Genomic DNA, 16,324 nt, shown 5'->3' with positions numbered 1-16,324 from the left:
AGAATTGCAGGTGTAGTACCTGAGCACAGTGATCATATAGTGGATTTTCACCCAAATTCTGCTCAAGGCCAAAGTCATGTTTGTCACTTTATTGGAAATTTTACCATTTTTCAACTTCGGGTATTTATGGAAGAGGATTAGGGCCACTGAAAAACAAAAGTGGGCACGTCTTTTCCCCCCTGCTTTTCCAGAATTCTGAGAAAAAAGTCACAAGTCTGACTTTAATCTCAGAATTTTGACTTTTTTCTCAGAATTCTGGAAAAGAAGAAAAAAAAAACGTGCCCCCTTTTTTTTTCTTCTTCTTCCTGTGGCCCTAATCCTCTTCCGTAGGTACTGTCCAGATTTTAGTGCAACAACATTAATTTGCCTTGGACATGACTGTTTGGCTCCTCCTTGACTTCTCAGTGTATTTTAAGCCTCATTTGTTTGCGGAGTACTGCCAACTAACCAGTAACACAAAAACCTATCACTTTCTTTCTGTACACATTACATTAACTTCTAAACTGTGCTGGATATGAGAGAGGTGAAAAAAGGAGCTACAAAATCCACAAATTGTAGGCAAAAAATGTCATTTATTTTGACTTTCATTCCCCACAAATATTATTTATTTGGATATTGCAAAAAAATACAAAAACCATTGCAATGAGTCAGGGAATTATGACTCCAGTTGACACTTGAAAATTAAATCAGATCGATGTTCAATCAGGTATATATGTAATATTAAATATATCAAAATTAAAGGGACAGTGTTTTTCTCTGACTTGCTATGTGGATATATCTGTTGTATCTGTTTAATATACTGGAATCTACTTTAGCAGTGCTCACAGTGCCCAAAAACACATACAAAAGAATACACTACTCCGCAGCAACATTTCTTTCTACAAATCCGTAAACACGTGCAAAATGTGCATCTATTCGTGACTTACAGACGCACATCCTTTTAGTCCTTTCACCACTTTACCGACTCCACTCGTACCTCCATGTCGGCTATATAAGTAAGAACACCTGGTGAATTCATATTTTGTCTTGAAATCACAGGGGTTGCTCCCATTTACAGCACCACTTTCTTTTCAGTTAAATCCTCAATTTTATTATTTCCACCCATTCTTCTCCCTTGTTAACATGCTGTTCAATCTTCTGTGCACGAAGTGCCGAACTCGTTACAAGCCTCGAACCTTTCACCCTTAAACTGACGTCACCATATGTAGCAGAAAAAACCCCCCTCTATAGTTTAGTCTTTTCTTTTTGTAGTGTAATGAATTAGTCTGCAGATGAAGCCACCGTCCTACATTCATAAGACAATTATGAAGCTGCCTGGCAATGTGTCATAACGTGATAGACTAAATAATTTAATTATTATACGAAAAACTGTGATAATAAATAACTCATTAGTCATTAAATGCACATCTAAACTTTCTGAAGGTTTGAATATTATTTTCCTCCTTAAAACAAACATTGAGAGACTTTCATATTGAGATTCACATTCACTGTTTTTATCAGTTTGCTTTTCCTTTTTATTTGTCAAAACTGGATTTATTCTACTGTCATTTCTTTATATTTTCTTTCCAAGGAGCCAGTCTTTCTTGTAATTTTAAAGTGGTCTGCAGCAATAGTTCTTCAGGCTTTCTGGAAGATTTTTCCATCATTTTTAGTCCCATCCTTGTACCTGAACATTTTCAAACGAGAGAAAAACGCCCAAATGTTGTGTCAGTTTGACGAGGAGCTGAAACACGTTAGAATTGTTGATCTATTTTTCTCTAGCTAATTAATAGCAAAAAGAAACCAAACAAAACTGAAAAAAATCTGTACTTGGATAGGCGATTAGCAAATTTAGCAAGAAAACCTCACATATTCACATTATCTCACTGATAAATATCTGATAAAGACATTAAATATCCAAAACGTCCTTCATATTGGATATATGTCTTTAAATGTAAGGCACTTGGCTTTTACCCCACAAAGACTCAAACAGAATAAAATATTTGATTCAAAGGGTGAGTCTCTGAAGCCCCGCTGACTCGCTTTCACCAACAGGAACTATTATCATGGGATCTAAATTGGAGCCAAATTCATTGTCACAGGGATTAAAGTACGGATATAGCTCCTCGGTAAAGAAACACTCAGTGAAAGAGTAAATAAGTGTTGCAGCCTCCGTGTCCCAAAATGATATTTGACCTCGGTCGTAATCCACAAAAACCCCGATCCGCTCCACTTTCCCAAAGTGTACCGGCTCATCCGGAGAGTTGAAGGTTTCAAACTTATTTTCCAGGAACCACATGGCCCACAGCCCACTACGCGAATCCCGACTGAGTGACCCTCTCCTCTGGACCGACGCAGCAGCCATGCCCAGACACCACTCGGTCTTCTGGCCCACGTAAACCTCGAAGTAAAACTTGCGGGATGAGAAGCTTCTGTTTCCCAGAACTGCAAGATGCTCAGTGAACATGCTTGGGTTCGAGATTTGGTTTGCCAACCATCCTGAGCGCATGCTGTATCTTACTTGTTTCAAGTCGTCCGATATCATGAGCAGAGGATGAGCCGTGTCCGGATCCAGCAAGACGTTCACCTCGTACTGCTGCATATATCTGAGCGTGGCTTTATTTGACACGTCTGATCTGTCGCACAGTTTTTGTATGTCTGTGTTCATTTTGTTGAGCGTTGTTCGCAGCTGGGAGACGGAGTTTTTCAAAGATTCGCCTATGTGTTGTATCTCCAGGTGTCGGTTAAAGCTGAGATGGGAAGGATCCATTGTTTGAGGCAGGACAGAGGAGCTTGGGTAGTGCCGGAGAAAATGGAGCTGATCTTTAGTCTGCTTTAGCTCAATCAGCTTCACACTTGTCACCTGCAGCTCTGTGATCTCCTTCTCCATATCACTAATTACCCCTCCTGCTTCTTGTTCTACAGTTTTTTGCTTCTCCTCGATGACCGCGATGAGCTCTGTCTGACTCTTCTGAATCTCAGACACCAGGTCTGTTAGGTCCTGCACGCCGCTGGCAGTCACCTTTTCAGTTTCTGTCTTGCTTAGCTTTACTGATTCCTTCACTTTCACAACGTTCTGGAGCCTTTCCTGGATCATCCGCTGCACTTTACCCTCAGTGTGCTCCAGCAGGTTCTTCTTCTCGTCGTACGCCCGCTCCACAGGAACAACAGAGTGCTCCTTGTGGCGGGAGCTGGAGCAGACGTCACACAGCAGAGCGCTGTCGTCTCTGCAGAACCACATCAGCAGCTTGTTATGTTCCTCACAGATGCGCCCCTCCAGGCTCGCCACAGGTTCAATCAGCGTGTGCTTCTTCAGTCCAGGGGCAAGGTGATGAGGCGCCAGATGAACATCGCAGTATGAAGTCTGACACTCCACACATGATTTAATTGCTTCTTGCGGCGTGTCGGTACAGATGCCACATAGCACCCCAGCTCCAGGGCTGGCCTGCAGTGAATGAGCACTCCAGGTGTCAAAATCTTTAGCTTTAAGCGACAAGACGTTTGACGCGAGCTCTGAAATGAAAGTGTTGACCTTGAGATCCGGTCTTCTTTCAAAAGCGTGATTACAGACAGGACACCGACAGACTTGCGCATCTTTCCAGTAGGTTTCAATACACAACATGCAGAAGTTGTGTCCACATGGAGTGGAAACTGGGCGAGTGAAGACATCCAGGCAGATGGGACACAGAAACTGGTCCTCAGAGAAGAGACTGCTGCCAGATGCCATTTCTAAGAAAACAGACAAACACTATTAAATCTAGGCCAACATTCAGATTAGCTGCTTTAGCTAAAATAAGTTCATGAGCTATTCTGGAGCTTTTAACAGCAGCTGTCACTGCATTTTTAGTGGAAGTTATATTTTTGCCTAACTCTTTAAAACAACCCCCGAGAGTTTACTTATATAAGCAAAAGGCTTATCTTTGCATTTAGTGCTGTAATTATTTAACGCTGACTTTAACCATTAAAGTTAAAACTCGAATGGCAGGTTTCGCTCTGTTGTTTTCAGGCTGCAGAACAGGATGCGACCTGTGCGATCACCTTAATGAGCCTCAGTATTGCCCGGGAACAAATTTTTCCTTTTTCAGCCAGCATCGTCCTGATAACATTCAAATCACTTCATAACCAGATAGTCTGCACTTAAACCACAGAGCAAATGTACCAAACTGCACCATCATCGAGACTCAGGATTAAATGGACCCATGCTTATAGACTGGGTTTTTAATAAATGCCATTCTTTCTCGTTTCATTTTCTAACTATGTATTTGCATTGTTTTTTTTAACCTGTTGCTATGTAGTAAATAGGCATTTTCCTGTATAAATAAAGATGAATTTATTGCTAACTTCATGAATCTTTATTAACTTTATTAACCTTATGAATTTAAAGCCACTAACCCATATAAAAACAGCACCTGGCTGTGCAGATCTGAGCTGCAGATCTCTAATAACATAACTACTGATGTTATTCACAAATAGACTGATTAGATGAGCTAATGTGAGAGCTCACTATATGGAGATGTGGGGTAACACAAACCCACAGAGCAGACAGGTCTGGCCCGAACCTGGTGTCAAGCCGGCACTGCTGGGTGACTTCTGGCATGGGTAAGTGGTATGTCATCCAGATATGGGCCATGCCTGGCATAGATGGCACTGTTTATGTGATGGCATGCCACATCTGGCCTGATTGTGGTTTGGTTTATGTGGCCCAGGCTCATAGAAAACAGGTCTTCCCTGGATCCGGCATCAAGCTGGCCCTTCTGACTGACTGGTGTCATTGCAGGGTGTATGTCAACCAGACGTGGGCCAGGTCTGGCAATGACAGCACTATTTATGTTCCTATTTTCCTATTTTAGTTAGAAGACCCAAATGCCATGTTGCAATACTATACTGCTATGGTAGCCAACGTTTCAAATGCAGGTTTGACAGGTTTGTGAGTGTACACTTTATCCTAAACCTAGTGAGGGTTTACTCATGTTTACTACTGGTTGGCTATAGCGCAGGAGATAGAGCAGGTCACCTACTGATTGGAAGGTTAGTGGTTCGATCCCAGTCTGCATGTCAAGAGTTTGAACATAGTTATGAAGCACTCAATTTAGAGGAAGTGGGTGAATGTGGCATGTTGTATAGAGCACTTTGTGTAATCTGGGAGAGTAGAAAAGCACTATATAAGAATCAGTCCATTCACTGTCTGAACAGAGTTTTCTCATGTTACTATTGTGTTCTGGCACATGTTGTTATTACATGGCTTGATTAAGGTACACATTAGGCTGACATCTGGGGGCAGAGCTGAAACTGTTCTGGGTCAGCAGTGTGTCTGCAACTGGCCTTGTGCGGGCCACCTCTGACAAACCTGATCTGGGCCACCAAAGGGTCGTCATACTTTGCGGTATGTGGGCCATGTGTAAGCACATTGTGTGGGCCAGATCCGGGCCATACAAATTTTGCTATGTGGGTATAAAAGCACACTACAGTCACTATGCACAAAAAGTGCAGTAAGGACAGTTAATAAGATCGGATATATTTCTAAATTCAAAAATGTGGAAATTCACAGATCTGGTCAGATTTAAAACTGGTCAAATAATATTCAGAAGAAGAAATAATGTGTTACCAAAAATTTTAAATGTTAAGTTTTCACAGACAGAGAGGGGAGCTACATTTGAAAAAACACAAAGCGAGGACAACAACGAGGAGCATGCAGTTAACAGCCTGTGGAGTGGTTTTGTGGAGTAATGTGGAGAAGGCTATACAAATATAAATCAGTTAAAAAAATTATATAAAACACCAATAAAGCACTATATGGAAGCGGTGGGGTGTTAAATCTTTATATTAAGAATGACGTATTATAAAAAGCAATACTTTTGGAGAGGTGTAGTTAAATAACTATAGATCAGTGTATAAAGGTGTATATGTTAATATAACACAGGACTGTGCATTTGATATTTTTACAAGTATATTTATAGCATATATGTATATTTTAGATTGTATAATTAAAACAGATATATACGATGAATTAATACAAATTGAACTGGATAAGACCAACATTTTTTTTCCATGTGAATGTGATGACTTTTACTGATTTATACTGACTTATATTGATTGATTAATATTGAGTCTTACTAAAAGGAGTTAGTAGCTATCACAGATGATCGTAGTTGTGCATTAAGAGGAACTGCTCGTTTGATATCTTGAACGTCATTATTTATATATTGATTTATTCATTTTTAAATCACATGTGATCATATTTGGAAGTTAGTTAATGCTTGCACTAGTTAGGGTGGATGGTTACCGAGCTGCCACTGTGATATTAAATAGGATGCTGATTTTGGCAACCAAACAACAGACTTGAAACAAAATGTACCTACTGGGGAAAATAAACAGCTGATTCCTTTTCTTCTTATATCTCAGTGCTGAATAGGGCAAACCCAGCTGTCAATCAAAGGGCTTACACCCCTTATAATCAGGCTGGTCTACGAGTCCCTGCCTCTGATAAAAATTTAAGAAATTCCCAGTGGGGTTAAAGTGTAAGTAAAATTGGCTTTCACTTTCAGTCTGAGAAGACTAGCAAGAAGCATGATCTTAGCTGTTTCAGAGCAAAAGCTACTCCTAATCAAATAAAAGAGGATTAAAAAGGATTCAGAGTGACAGATTTTGCAGTAGTCTCATGAAAAAGACAGAAACATTTCTACTGAATATCAAATACTCACCTGGTTGTTGACATCAGAATTTCCTACACTGGTGAAGTCTTCTTATATCGCTGAACCAGGGCGGCTGTCTCACATTCTGCACTTAGAAACCGTTGTTTTCAGGATGTCTGTGAAGAAAAGTTATGTACACGGATTGTTGGCTTTGCAGTTGATGGTGGAGTTGTGGTGATAGGCTGATGGGGAGGTTGCAACCACATTTCTGCGTTACATCATCCCTAATATAACTGTCATTTAGTGCATCGTTCACATTTAGAACTTGTGGTCCATGATGCTGTAAAACACATTAGAGAGCTGAGTCATTTTCACACATTTATTAGTTCGTTGATCTCAGCAAACGAACAAGTTTGCCTCCTTCTCAGTCGGAAGATTCGCAGATATGGGTAAAAGAGGGTTTACAGATGACAGATTTCCTCTATGGGAAAAAAAATATGTCATTAAAGCAGAGAAAAAAAAAATCTGCTGGGACAGAATATCATATTTTGTGTTGTTTTGTAATTGGCACAGCTGGCCAAATAGCACAAAGTGAAAGAAGTCACAAACGAAACAGTCTGTATTGCCTCGTTTTATTGGCAATAAAATATTACACATTTTAGTTTCACTTAGAAACTACACAGCAGAGTATACGCTATTGTCATATGTTTAAGTTCTGAACTTTCAAAATTCACAATTATTCTATAAACATTACATTGAGAATAGAATACATTAAAAAAAAAGTTCTAATAGGCTTAAAAATATACAGGACCACTCTAGTTTCTAAATTATTTTCATGGAAAAAGAAAAGCACATATCACACTCTGCTTATGATCCATATGTTTAAGCCTTTGAACAAGTAGAAATTTTTTTTATAAAATCTCCACGCCTTGTACAGCTGCCATGAATGGGGGAAATCATCTATAAGAACCAAATCTGTTTTTTCCTCAGGATGTACAAATGCTTTTCAGTTCAGTTCAGTTCAGTTCTTTTTTATTTCAAACATGCTCTCCTGCTGTAAGTTTAGGCATCTTAACACACTCCTCTTTTAAAGCTAGCATCAAGTGGCCACTAGAGAAACTGTAGTTTCTAGCACTTCTATTAATGGATTCGGTTTTATCAACCTTTCCAGACTTGTTTTGACACAGTGAGGCAATGAATGAGAGAAACCACTTAAACTATTACTCATTTGGCCAACTATGTGTGGTACACAGGTATCATCCCACTCTGTCGGTAACCTTCAAATAGACTGGCAACTTCCTTGAACTTTATGCTATTGTTGGAGTCATAATCAGATAAACTAAAAAAAAAAAAAAAAAAAAAATTATAAAATTAGTCCCACGTGGCCTTTGTATCCTTGGCATATGCAGCTGGAAAGTATGTTGTTATTGTTACTTTCCCTTCTCATGCTTTTTGCCCTAAAAGCTGCAGTTCAGAGTTCACTACGGACACCGGAAACATAGTGAAACGTGGGAAATTCGACTCCGACAATTAGACAACAAATATCTTCAATCGGGAATATCACTAAAGAGATCGTGTGATCATATTTTTGAGCTGTGACAACATTTCTCAGCTAAAAGGCTTTACCGGCAAAAAAGTTTATGACCGTACAGCACATAAATAATATTAATTGCAGTAGCTATGTGTTATTAAGAAAGCTTAGGTTACTAGTGACTACTTACTTGTTGCTCCTCGTTGGTGTGGGAGTGAGAATAATGAGTGTGGCTCAGTTCCCTTTCTCCAGAAGTATTTTGCTTTTGGTTTCCTCAGTGTCAAATTTCCTTAAAGGGACAGGCACCCTTTTTCTTGCTGCTTGCTCCGCATTCAGGTTTTGAGTCCAGTATGAGGTTGATTTAGATTTTTTTAATTCTTAAGGATACATTTGTGCTTTACTTCAGAATTGCTTTTCCTCTTATCTGCCTCCAGTCTGTCTGTGTGTGTTTGTGTGTTGCAGTGTTGGTCACTCTGCAGTGAAATCTATGGATGTGCGTTAGTGTGTGAGGTGAGCTTCAGGGTTGCAGGGCGGTGTGTGCTGAAGAGATAAGGGTTGGGGGTTGCTGATACATTGCTACCATTAATCATGGTTTAGTAGCCGCTTGGCCTCCGAAACCCCCGAAGCTTTGGTGAGGGAAAAGTAAGTTCTTTAGAGGAAGATGCAACGACTCAAGAGGAAAACACTCCTGTAGCTGTAGAAAACAACATTCAGTCGAGCTCTTTCTTTGGTTTAGGGGGTTTTCATACTTACAGATCAGCCAAAGCGAAACTTGAAAAGACAGAAGAAGAAAAAAACACTCACTAGCCACTTTATTGGATGCAACTGCTGTTCAACTACCTAATCAGCCAATCGCATAGCAGAAACTGCATTTAGGTTAACATGGTTAAGATGACCCGCTGAAGTTCAATTCAGTATCAGAATTGAACAGAAAGGTGATTTAAGTGACATAAATGTGCAGTGGTTGTTGGTGCCAGAGGGGCTTATCTGATTATTTCAGAAACTGCTGATGTACTCATAACTATTTCTAAGGTTGACAGAGAATTGTGTTACTGATGCAGGAGGAAAATGGCATAAACAGCAGTTCAGGATCCTGTTGTATCTAATATAAGTTAGATGGTAGGCTGATGTAAGCGCATTAGTGCTAAAAACTGCTCATTTCAGTCTGTTGCTAGGTGGTTGTTAGGCAACAAAAGGCAATATAGATAAGAACCTGCATGTAGCCCGAGTTGGCAGACAAAGTTGTGTATTATAGTTAACATTTTGTTGATATTTGTAATGAACTTGGCATAATTTTCACCGGGATTGTTTTATTTTTTCCTCTTAACTGTCTTCGGCTTGTTTGCTGTTGTGCTGTGAATAAAAAATGTAGTGACTGATTGTTTGTGCCACATTAAGCAGATGTTGATCTTTCACAGGAACGAGTTTGAGGTGCTGCTGCTCTGTCCACAGACTGGAAGAAAAAACAGAAAAATCATTAGCAAACATCCTGGATATCTGTACCAAAGTTCAGCCACCCTTCCCACATTTGTCACAGAAGCAAAGGACTAATGCAATCAGCAAAGGTTCAGCCATTGTTTAACATGTTATAGTTCAGTGTGGCCCTGCAGACCAACATTCCAACAAATATGCAAATCAATAAAAAGATCAAGTAACTAAAGTCAGAGAGATCCTATTTTCCACTCTACTTGTATAAATCATTTACCTTTTTAAGTGACTTTGCACCTCTGAGTGTGCTGTGCAGTGCCTGTATGTGCACCACTCTCCCCATTATATTTTTTTGCATGATTTCTTTTCATTAGCGCATTCTGTGTGCGTTTTAATCAGCTGCAGCACAAAACCTGCTCTACATTTTGTGGCCTAATTTTGCTACACTTTGATGTCAGCAGTTTCCCTCTCAGACTGTCGAAGCTTCACTCACCCATTCCTCCCTCTCAGAGAAGATTACTGGCAGTATCTGGCCACCACCGTCATGGAAATTTCCCCAGTTCACCATGGATCAGTGTGGTTGAATGCCTTAGAGGGGATCCTGCTGCAGTACTGGAGAATCATCCATGTAGGGTTTTATGTTAAGATATAATAAAGACACGGGGATAATGTGATTTAAATAAGACCCGTTTTACTCCCATTTCACCTCTCTTTTCCCAAACTATCTCTTTTATTCTCATTGTCCTCGCTGACCCAAATACCCGTCCTTTCATCCAAAACATCTCATTCTCTCATCTTCCTCAACATATACTTACTCTCCTCTCCCTTTGGTGTGCAGTGCCTCTGTCATGCTCTGAGGGATTCACAGAACTGGGATACTACAACGGCACCGTGTCGCAGACGGACTCTGGTGCCCCCTGTCTGAAATGGACTGAGTTTCCAGACTATGTCATGCAGTACCCGGGCCGCGGCCTGGGTGACCACAACTACTGCAGGAACCCGGATCGCGAGTCCAACCCGTGGTGTTTCTTCCGACAGAACTCAGGAGCAATTGGCTGGGCCTACTGCGACTGCCACCAGGGTATATCCACAGACGCTCTGAACAGTTCATGCATGATTAAAAACAAGTTGACCTTTAAATGATTTCATTCCACATTTAGTGCTGTGCGCATCCCCCCCCAGCAGATTCAAATGAAACATTTGTTAGCTGTTGGTTAAGCTGTTCACAAGGTTTTCACACCAAAAAAAAGGGGAAGATACTCTTTTATGTAAAAGGTAATATCTGCAAAACAACTGCAACAATTCAAAATCCAAAGAAATTTGGTGTGTAAAGATAAAATTCTATTGATACTTGGCAGTCATGACTGATTAATGACTGAGCTGCAATAACGTGTGGACCCTTTGTGCACAAGTTCCTTAAACTGCATTATTTTAAATGTCCAAAAGGGGAATGTGACGCTGTTTTTCATTTTATTTATTTTAGTAAATATTTTCCTGATGAGTTTATATTCTCAATGCAAGTTTGAAGAGTTCTTTAAATCAGCAGGATGTTCATTTTGTAAATTGTGGCTCCAATTACAGTAAAACAGTCATAAACCGAACCCCAGTTCCTCTTGCAATGAAGAATAATTTCTAAATCTGGTTTCTGGCATGTAAAATCTAAACTTTCTATATCAGTATTACTCAATTTAAAAATAAGCCTCTGACTGGCTCAACAACCAATTTCTAAACTGATTAGAGTTCCAGGTATTTCAAATGTTACCAACATCTATGAACTTAATGTATTTAATAGAATAACTGCTTTCAAATCCATGTGATTGTGGGGCTTTTAGTATTTATTTACACTCACCTGACACTGAGGATCCCTTTTTTCCTTCACAACTGCTTCAGTTGTTTGTGGCTCAAATTCATCTAGATGTTGGAAACAATCCTCAGAGATGTTGGTACCTACTGACATGATAGCATCACATTAGTGATGTGAATCTCTTGTTCCACCACATTCCAAAGGTGCTCAGTTGGACTGAGATCTGGTGACTGTGGACTCACTCAGTCAGTTCAAGAAACCTGTTTGAGAATACCTGATCTTTGTGACTCAGCACGTTATCCTGTTGGGGCGATCGTGGCTCAAGAGTTGGGAGTTTGCCTTGTAATCGGAAGGTTGCCGGTTCGAGCCCCGACTTGGACAGTCTCGGTCGTTGTGTCCTTGGGCAAGACACTTCACCCGTTGCCTACTGGTGGTGGTCAGAGGGCCCGGTGGCGCCAGTGTCCGGCAGCCTCGCCTCTGTCAGTGCGCCCCAGGGTGGCTGTGGCTACAATGTAGCTTGCCATCACCAGTGTGTGAATGTGTGCGTGAATGGGTGGATGACTGGATATGTAAAGCGCTTTGGGGTCCTTAGGGACTAGTAAAGCGCTATATAAATACAGGCCATTTACCATGGAATGCTTTCATGTTGTTTACAAAATGTTCTCACATGTGTGTGTTGCAGCAGAAATCAAGACTCAATAGACCAGGCAATGTATTTCCAATCAAATGCAAACTGTAGCCTCTGTTTCCTGTTCTTAGCTGACAGGAAGGACACGCGGTGTTTTCTTCTTCTGCTGTAGTCCATCTGCTTCAAGGTTCTACATGCAGTATGTTCAGAGATACTCTTCTGCATACCTTGTAATGAGTAGTAGCAGGACAGAGGACGCTTCTGCTCACTACATATTTTTTCTTTTTCAGACCAGTCTCTGTAAACCTTAGAGATGGTTGTGTGGGAAAATCCAAGTAGGTCAGCAGTTCCTCAAATACCAGCCTGTCCAGTACCAACAGCCATGCCACATTCAAAGTCACATTTTATCCACTTTGTGTTGCTCAGTTTTAACTTCAACAGTATCATTTTGATTAAATGCACTGAGTTGTTTCCACATGGTGTACCTAACAAAGTGTCTGTTGAGTTAATTTTATCTGATAAATGTAAATGCTTTTTAAAAAAACAAAACAAAACAGGCCACTGGTTTTGTGTCATCTTGTAAAACTGGTCTGCTGGGAAAACAAGTTTAGTTTTGTATAGCTATATATTTGCTATGAAACAACAGACAGCCACAGATGATTACGAGCTGTTGCATGTATTGGAGGGATTAGCATTTGAAGAGACAGATATTCCCCTCTGGACAAACGAGTTTAAAGGATGACTGTCGATTTTAGATACACCTGAAACCAAATTTCAAAGGAATGCTAATGTTTGTCTGCAGGATGTGTCAACAGACAAGTGCTTGATAAAGTGATGTAGAGGTGTTCAGTGCTGAATATTGAATCAAACAGTGGAGCTCTGCCAGAGATACGATCACAATCTAATAACTGAATAACAAACACCTTGATGAGCGGTTAACCTCACAGTATGTGTGATGCCTGTGAAGACGAGTTTGTACTGAACTTATTTGGGTTATTATGTCAAAATTATGTTTATTATCTACTTGTGTTGCCATTATGAATTTTTGAGTTTTCTGATCATTAAAATTTGCGTGTTTGTGATTTTAGGTGCTACACGTCTGGTTGGCAGCTCGATCTCTGGCAGCGGGCGAGTTGAGGTTTACCTGAACGGCCAGTGGGGAGCAGTGTGCGACTCTCACTGGACAGACCGGGATGCCAGTGTGATCTGCAGACAGCTGGGTCTGGGGTAGGTCGGATGAAACATCTGCTACGAGTTACAGTGACGTGTGACTGATGTAAAAAGTTCATTCTCACCGGTGACGTTTCTATTTTCAGCGATATCGGCACAGCATTGCAGCACTCTCAGTTCGGCTCGGGCTCTGGCCTATTTCACTACGAACGTCTAGGTTGCCGGGGTGATGAGAACACCCTGAGTAAGTGCCGGAGCAGGATGTTCGTCACTGGTGACTGTAGCCATGGAAACGAAGCAGCAGTGGTGTGCGCACCACCAGAAGGTCAGTGTGACTTCCACAATGTCGTGGCAAACGCACCTGCATGTTTCGGCCCATACATAAGAGGCACAGAGCGATTCGGTTCCAATAAAATGTGTGTGAGAGCATTCAAGGTGGATGCTGCTGGATCTCATGCCATCTTTTAAACTCCTCTCAGGCAGTGGCCCTCCTCTGCGACTGGTTGGAGGTGAGGAAGACTTTGAAGGTCGTGTGGAGGTGTTTCATGCAGGAAGGTGGGGCTCTATCTGCGATGACCAGTGGGACGACAGGGACGCAGAGGTGGTGTGCAGACAGCTCGGTTTTGGGTACGTTCACACCTCCACCACAACTAGATAAGAGATGTATGGAAACATTTTGATCTTTGTCCTAGTTTATAGGTTACGTTGTGAGCCTCAGGCCACAGAGACACCTACTGTAGTAGGAGAGCCACAAATGTACAGATGAAGAAAGCAAACACTATGCCTGTTTTAAATTGGCTTTCTATCCCCTATAAGGTCTTCTCCTTGTGCACCTCTGGACCAGGTCCAGAACTGCTGCTATTTCTAGATCACTCCCTGTATGTCCTGTTCTCACCACCTGGCAAGTTGACCCAACTTTCATGTCAAGGATCGTCACCGGCTCGATCTCTGCTCACGAATAAGAGGCCAAACAGTTTTTAGGGGATAAGTGTACTCCTAAAGTAGCAGGCAGCATATGTACTGCGGTACCTGCAGAGTCTTTTATGTCTGTCACATGTTCTCAGCATGAACCTGGTCTCATTGGTAAAGAGAACCGGGTGCCACTGGCACTGCCTAAAGATGATGAGTGCTCATGCATCCCTCAAAGTCTGTTTGCGACAGTTAGGTTAGAAGAATGAACTTGAGTAGCCCGCTGCAGGTCCCTGTGTCGGTCTGACAGTGAGCCTCCTGATTGTACAATCGTACTCAAACAAAGAAGTAGATAACGGTTCAGCTGCTGGCTTGTCCTTCTATAGCCTTGCCCAGCTCTCCTCTTGTAACAGCCCGGAGACACAGCAAACCTTCCTGTGATGGGACGTATGGATACGCCAGCCTGAAGGAACTGGAGCATCTGTGCAACACTCAGAGTGTAGTATTCTGTGGCCACCACCTGCAAAACCATTCTGTCACGAACCAAGGTTCATACACACAGAGTGGGGATCAAAAAGCAGACTCAATACAAAATTCACAGGAACTATGTACAGATTTATTTCTCTAACATAAATGATCAGGAACAACCAAGGGAACGAGAATAAAACTCAAGCCGAGGACCTGAAATTCCCTGGGAAGCTGCAACAGAAAGGGGAACAATTACTTGTGTGCAGGAAGGGAGAGAGTCAAAACTAAACCAGAATTAGAATGCTGTGGCTTACAATCAGAGTCAGACCGTGGGGCTTGGATGGGAGGGTGTCCGTGGGAGAGAATCCAAGGAGGGAGAGACGGAGACTGAGGGAGTTCTCTTGCATGCAAAACATGCAGGAGATGTCTTCAATTGCCAGACGGTGACCACTAAGAGTGACTAACGGACTGGCGTGGAGCAGCCATCCGCGCTGGGTGAAATAGTTCTCCGGTAATTGGTAATTAGATGGAATACAGGTGCGATGCTGTCGACCCAACCCGAGGGCGTAGCCACTGAGTCAACACGAACACTACCTGTTCCCACGGACCATGACACATTCCCTTTTTGGGACAGTTGTTGCTGCCTCTCAAGTGCACCTGTTGTCAATTTTATTTGCACTAAAGCAGATGAAATGGATTCACAGTGGTTTATGGTTCCAAATTGGAAAGATTGATATCCCTGAAGTTTAATTAACGTTGTGTATACTGTGATGTTTGTGTGTTCCCTTAATTTTTTGAACATGGTATATAAATATGAGGTTGTGTGCTGTGTATTGAACTCCCCCAGGGTCTCTGACTGCATTTACATTACTGTAACTCTTTGATGCATCTGATGGAGAAAGAGCAAACGGCACATTGGAAATGCAGGATTTTTATTAGCCAAAGCAAATGTATCACACCACCTGCCCTAGATGCCCGATTTGGCTCCCTGTGACTTTGTCCTTAAAGTGTCGCCTTTTTGACTCAGTGGAGGAGATCCAGCACATATCCCAAGTGTGCAGGTTGTTGCAGGGCTGCTCAAGGAGACGACCTTTAGGGGGATAGCAGCCCAATGTAAATCCGGTCCAGGTTTTTATGTGTGGAGTTGCATAACCTTTTGACTGCACCTTTTGGTTGTGCAGGTGTTTATTTGTCCCACTCTCAGTGGAAAGACTAATGGCACCACAATTACACAAGATTTACAGGTTTGCAGTGTGGCAACTGAAACTGACTGAATTGATGGGGCATTGTGGATGACACAAATATAGGGAACATTCAGCTCTGGAAATTTCACTAATCACTTTACAAACAGAAGATGCCAGTATCTTTAAAATCCCAGAAATGATCCCTCCATCCATCCATTCGCTTCCGCTTATCCTTTTCAGGGTCGCGGGGGGCGCTGGAGCCTATCCCAGCCGTCATAGGGCGAGAGGCGGGGTACACCCTGGACAGGTCGCCAGTCTGTCGCAGGGCTAACACACAGGGACAGACAACCATTCGCACTCACACATTCACACCTAGTGACAATTTGGATTATCCAATTAACCTATCCCCACAAGCTGCATGTCTTTGGACGGTGGGAGGAAGCCAGAGTACCCGGAGGGAACCCACGCAAACACGGGGAGAACATGCAAACTCCACACAGAAAGACCCCGGCCTGATGGTGGAATTGAACTCAGGACCTTCTTGCTGTGCGGCAACAGTGCTAACCACCGTGCCACCGTGCTGCCCCAAAA

At 41.9% G+C, this 16,324-nt stretch overlaps 2 protein-coding genes across 3 annotated transcripts in view; one reads left to right on the top strand and one right to left on the bottom strand.

Moving 5' to 3' along the window:
* The window catches only part of LOC146663858 (neurotrypsin-like), a 36,265-nt gene that overhangs the window by 6,156 nt on the left and 13,785 nt on the right, over positions 1-16,324 (top strand). The window contains exons 3-6 of the mRNA XM_085416789.1: positions 10,409-10,651; positions 13,091-13,229; positions 13,319-13,497; positions 13,652-13,799. Coding sequence (XP_085272915.1) covers positions 10,409-10,651; positions 13,091-13,229; positions 13,319-13,497; positions 13,652-13,799 — 709 coding nt within the window. The remainder of the gene's footprint in view (positions 1-10,408; positions 10,652-13,090; positions 13,230-13,318; positions 13,498-13,651; positions 13,800-16,324) is intronic.
* On the bottom strand, positions 553-8,685 carry LOC146663859 (E3 ubiquitin-protein ligase TRIM21-like). 2 transcript variants are annotated; one of them, XM_085416792.1, is made up of 3 exons: positions 8,333-8,685; positions 6,681-6,951; positions 553-3,708 (listed from the first exon to the last, which is right to left on the bottom strand). In XM_085416792.1, the coding sequence occupies exon 3, from the start codon at positions 3,704-3,706 to the stop codon at positions 1,988-1,990; it is 1,719 nt and encodes a 572-aa protein (XP_085272918.1). In that variant the 5' UTR covers positions 3,707-3,708; positions 6,681-6,951; positions 8,333-8,685; the 3' UTR covers positions 553-1,987. The 2 variants fall into 2 exon arrangements, with proteins under 2 accessions (XP_085272918.1, XP_085272916.1); XM_085416790.1 differs by having other exon boundaries at positions 6,681-6,787.

The sequence above is a fragment of the Rhamphochromis longiceps genome, linkage group LG8 (assembly GCF_057381845.1).
Source record: "Rhamphochromis longiceps isolate RC_006_pf linkage group LG8, R_longiceps_female_GT1.1, whole genome shotgun sequence".
In the NCBI taxonomy this organism is placed as follows: Eukaryota; Metazoa; Chordata; class Actinopteri; order Cichliformes; family Cichlidae; genus Rhamphochromis; species Rhamphochromis longiceps.
This window is presented reverse-complemented; position numbering and strand designations above follow the sequence as displayed.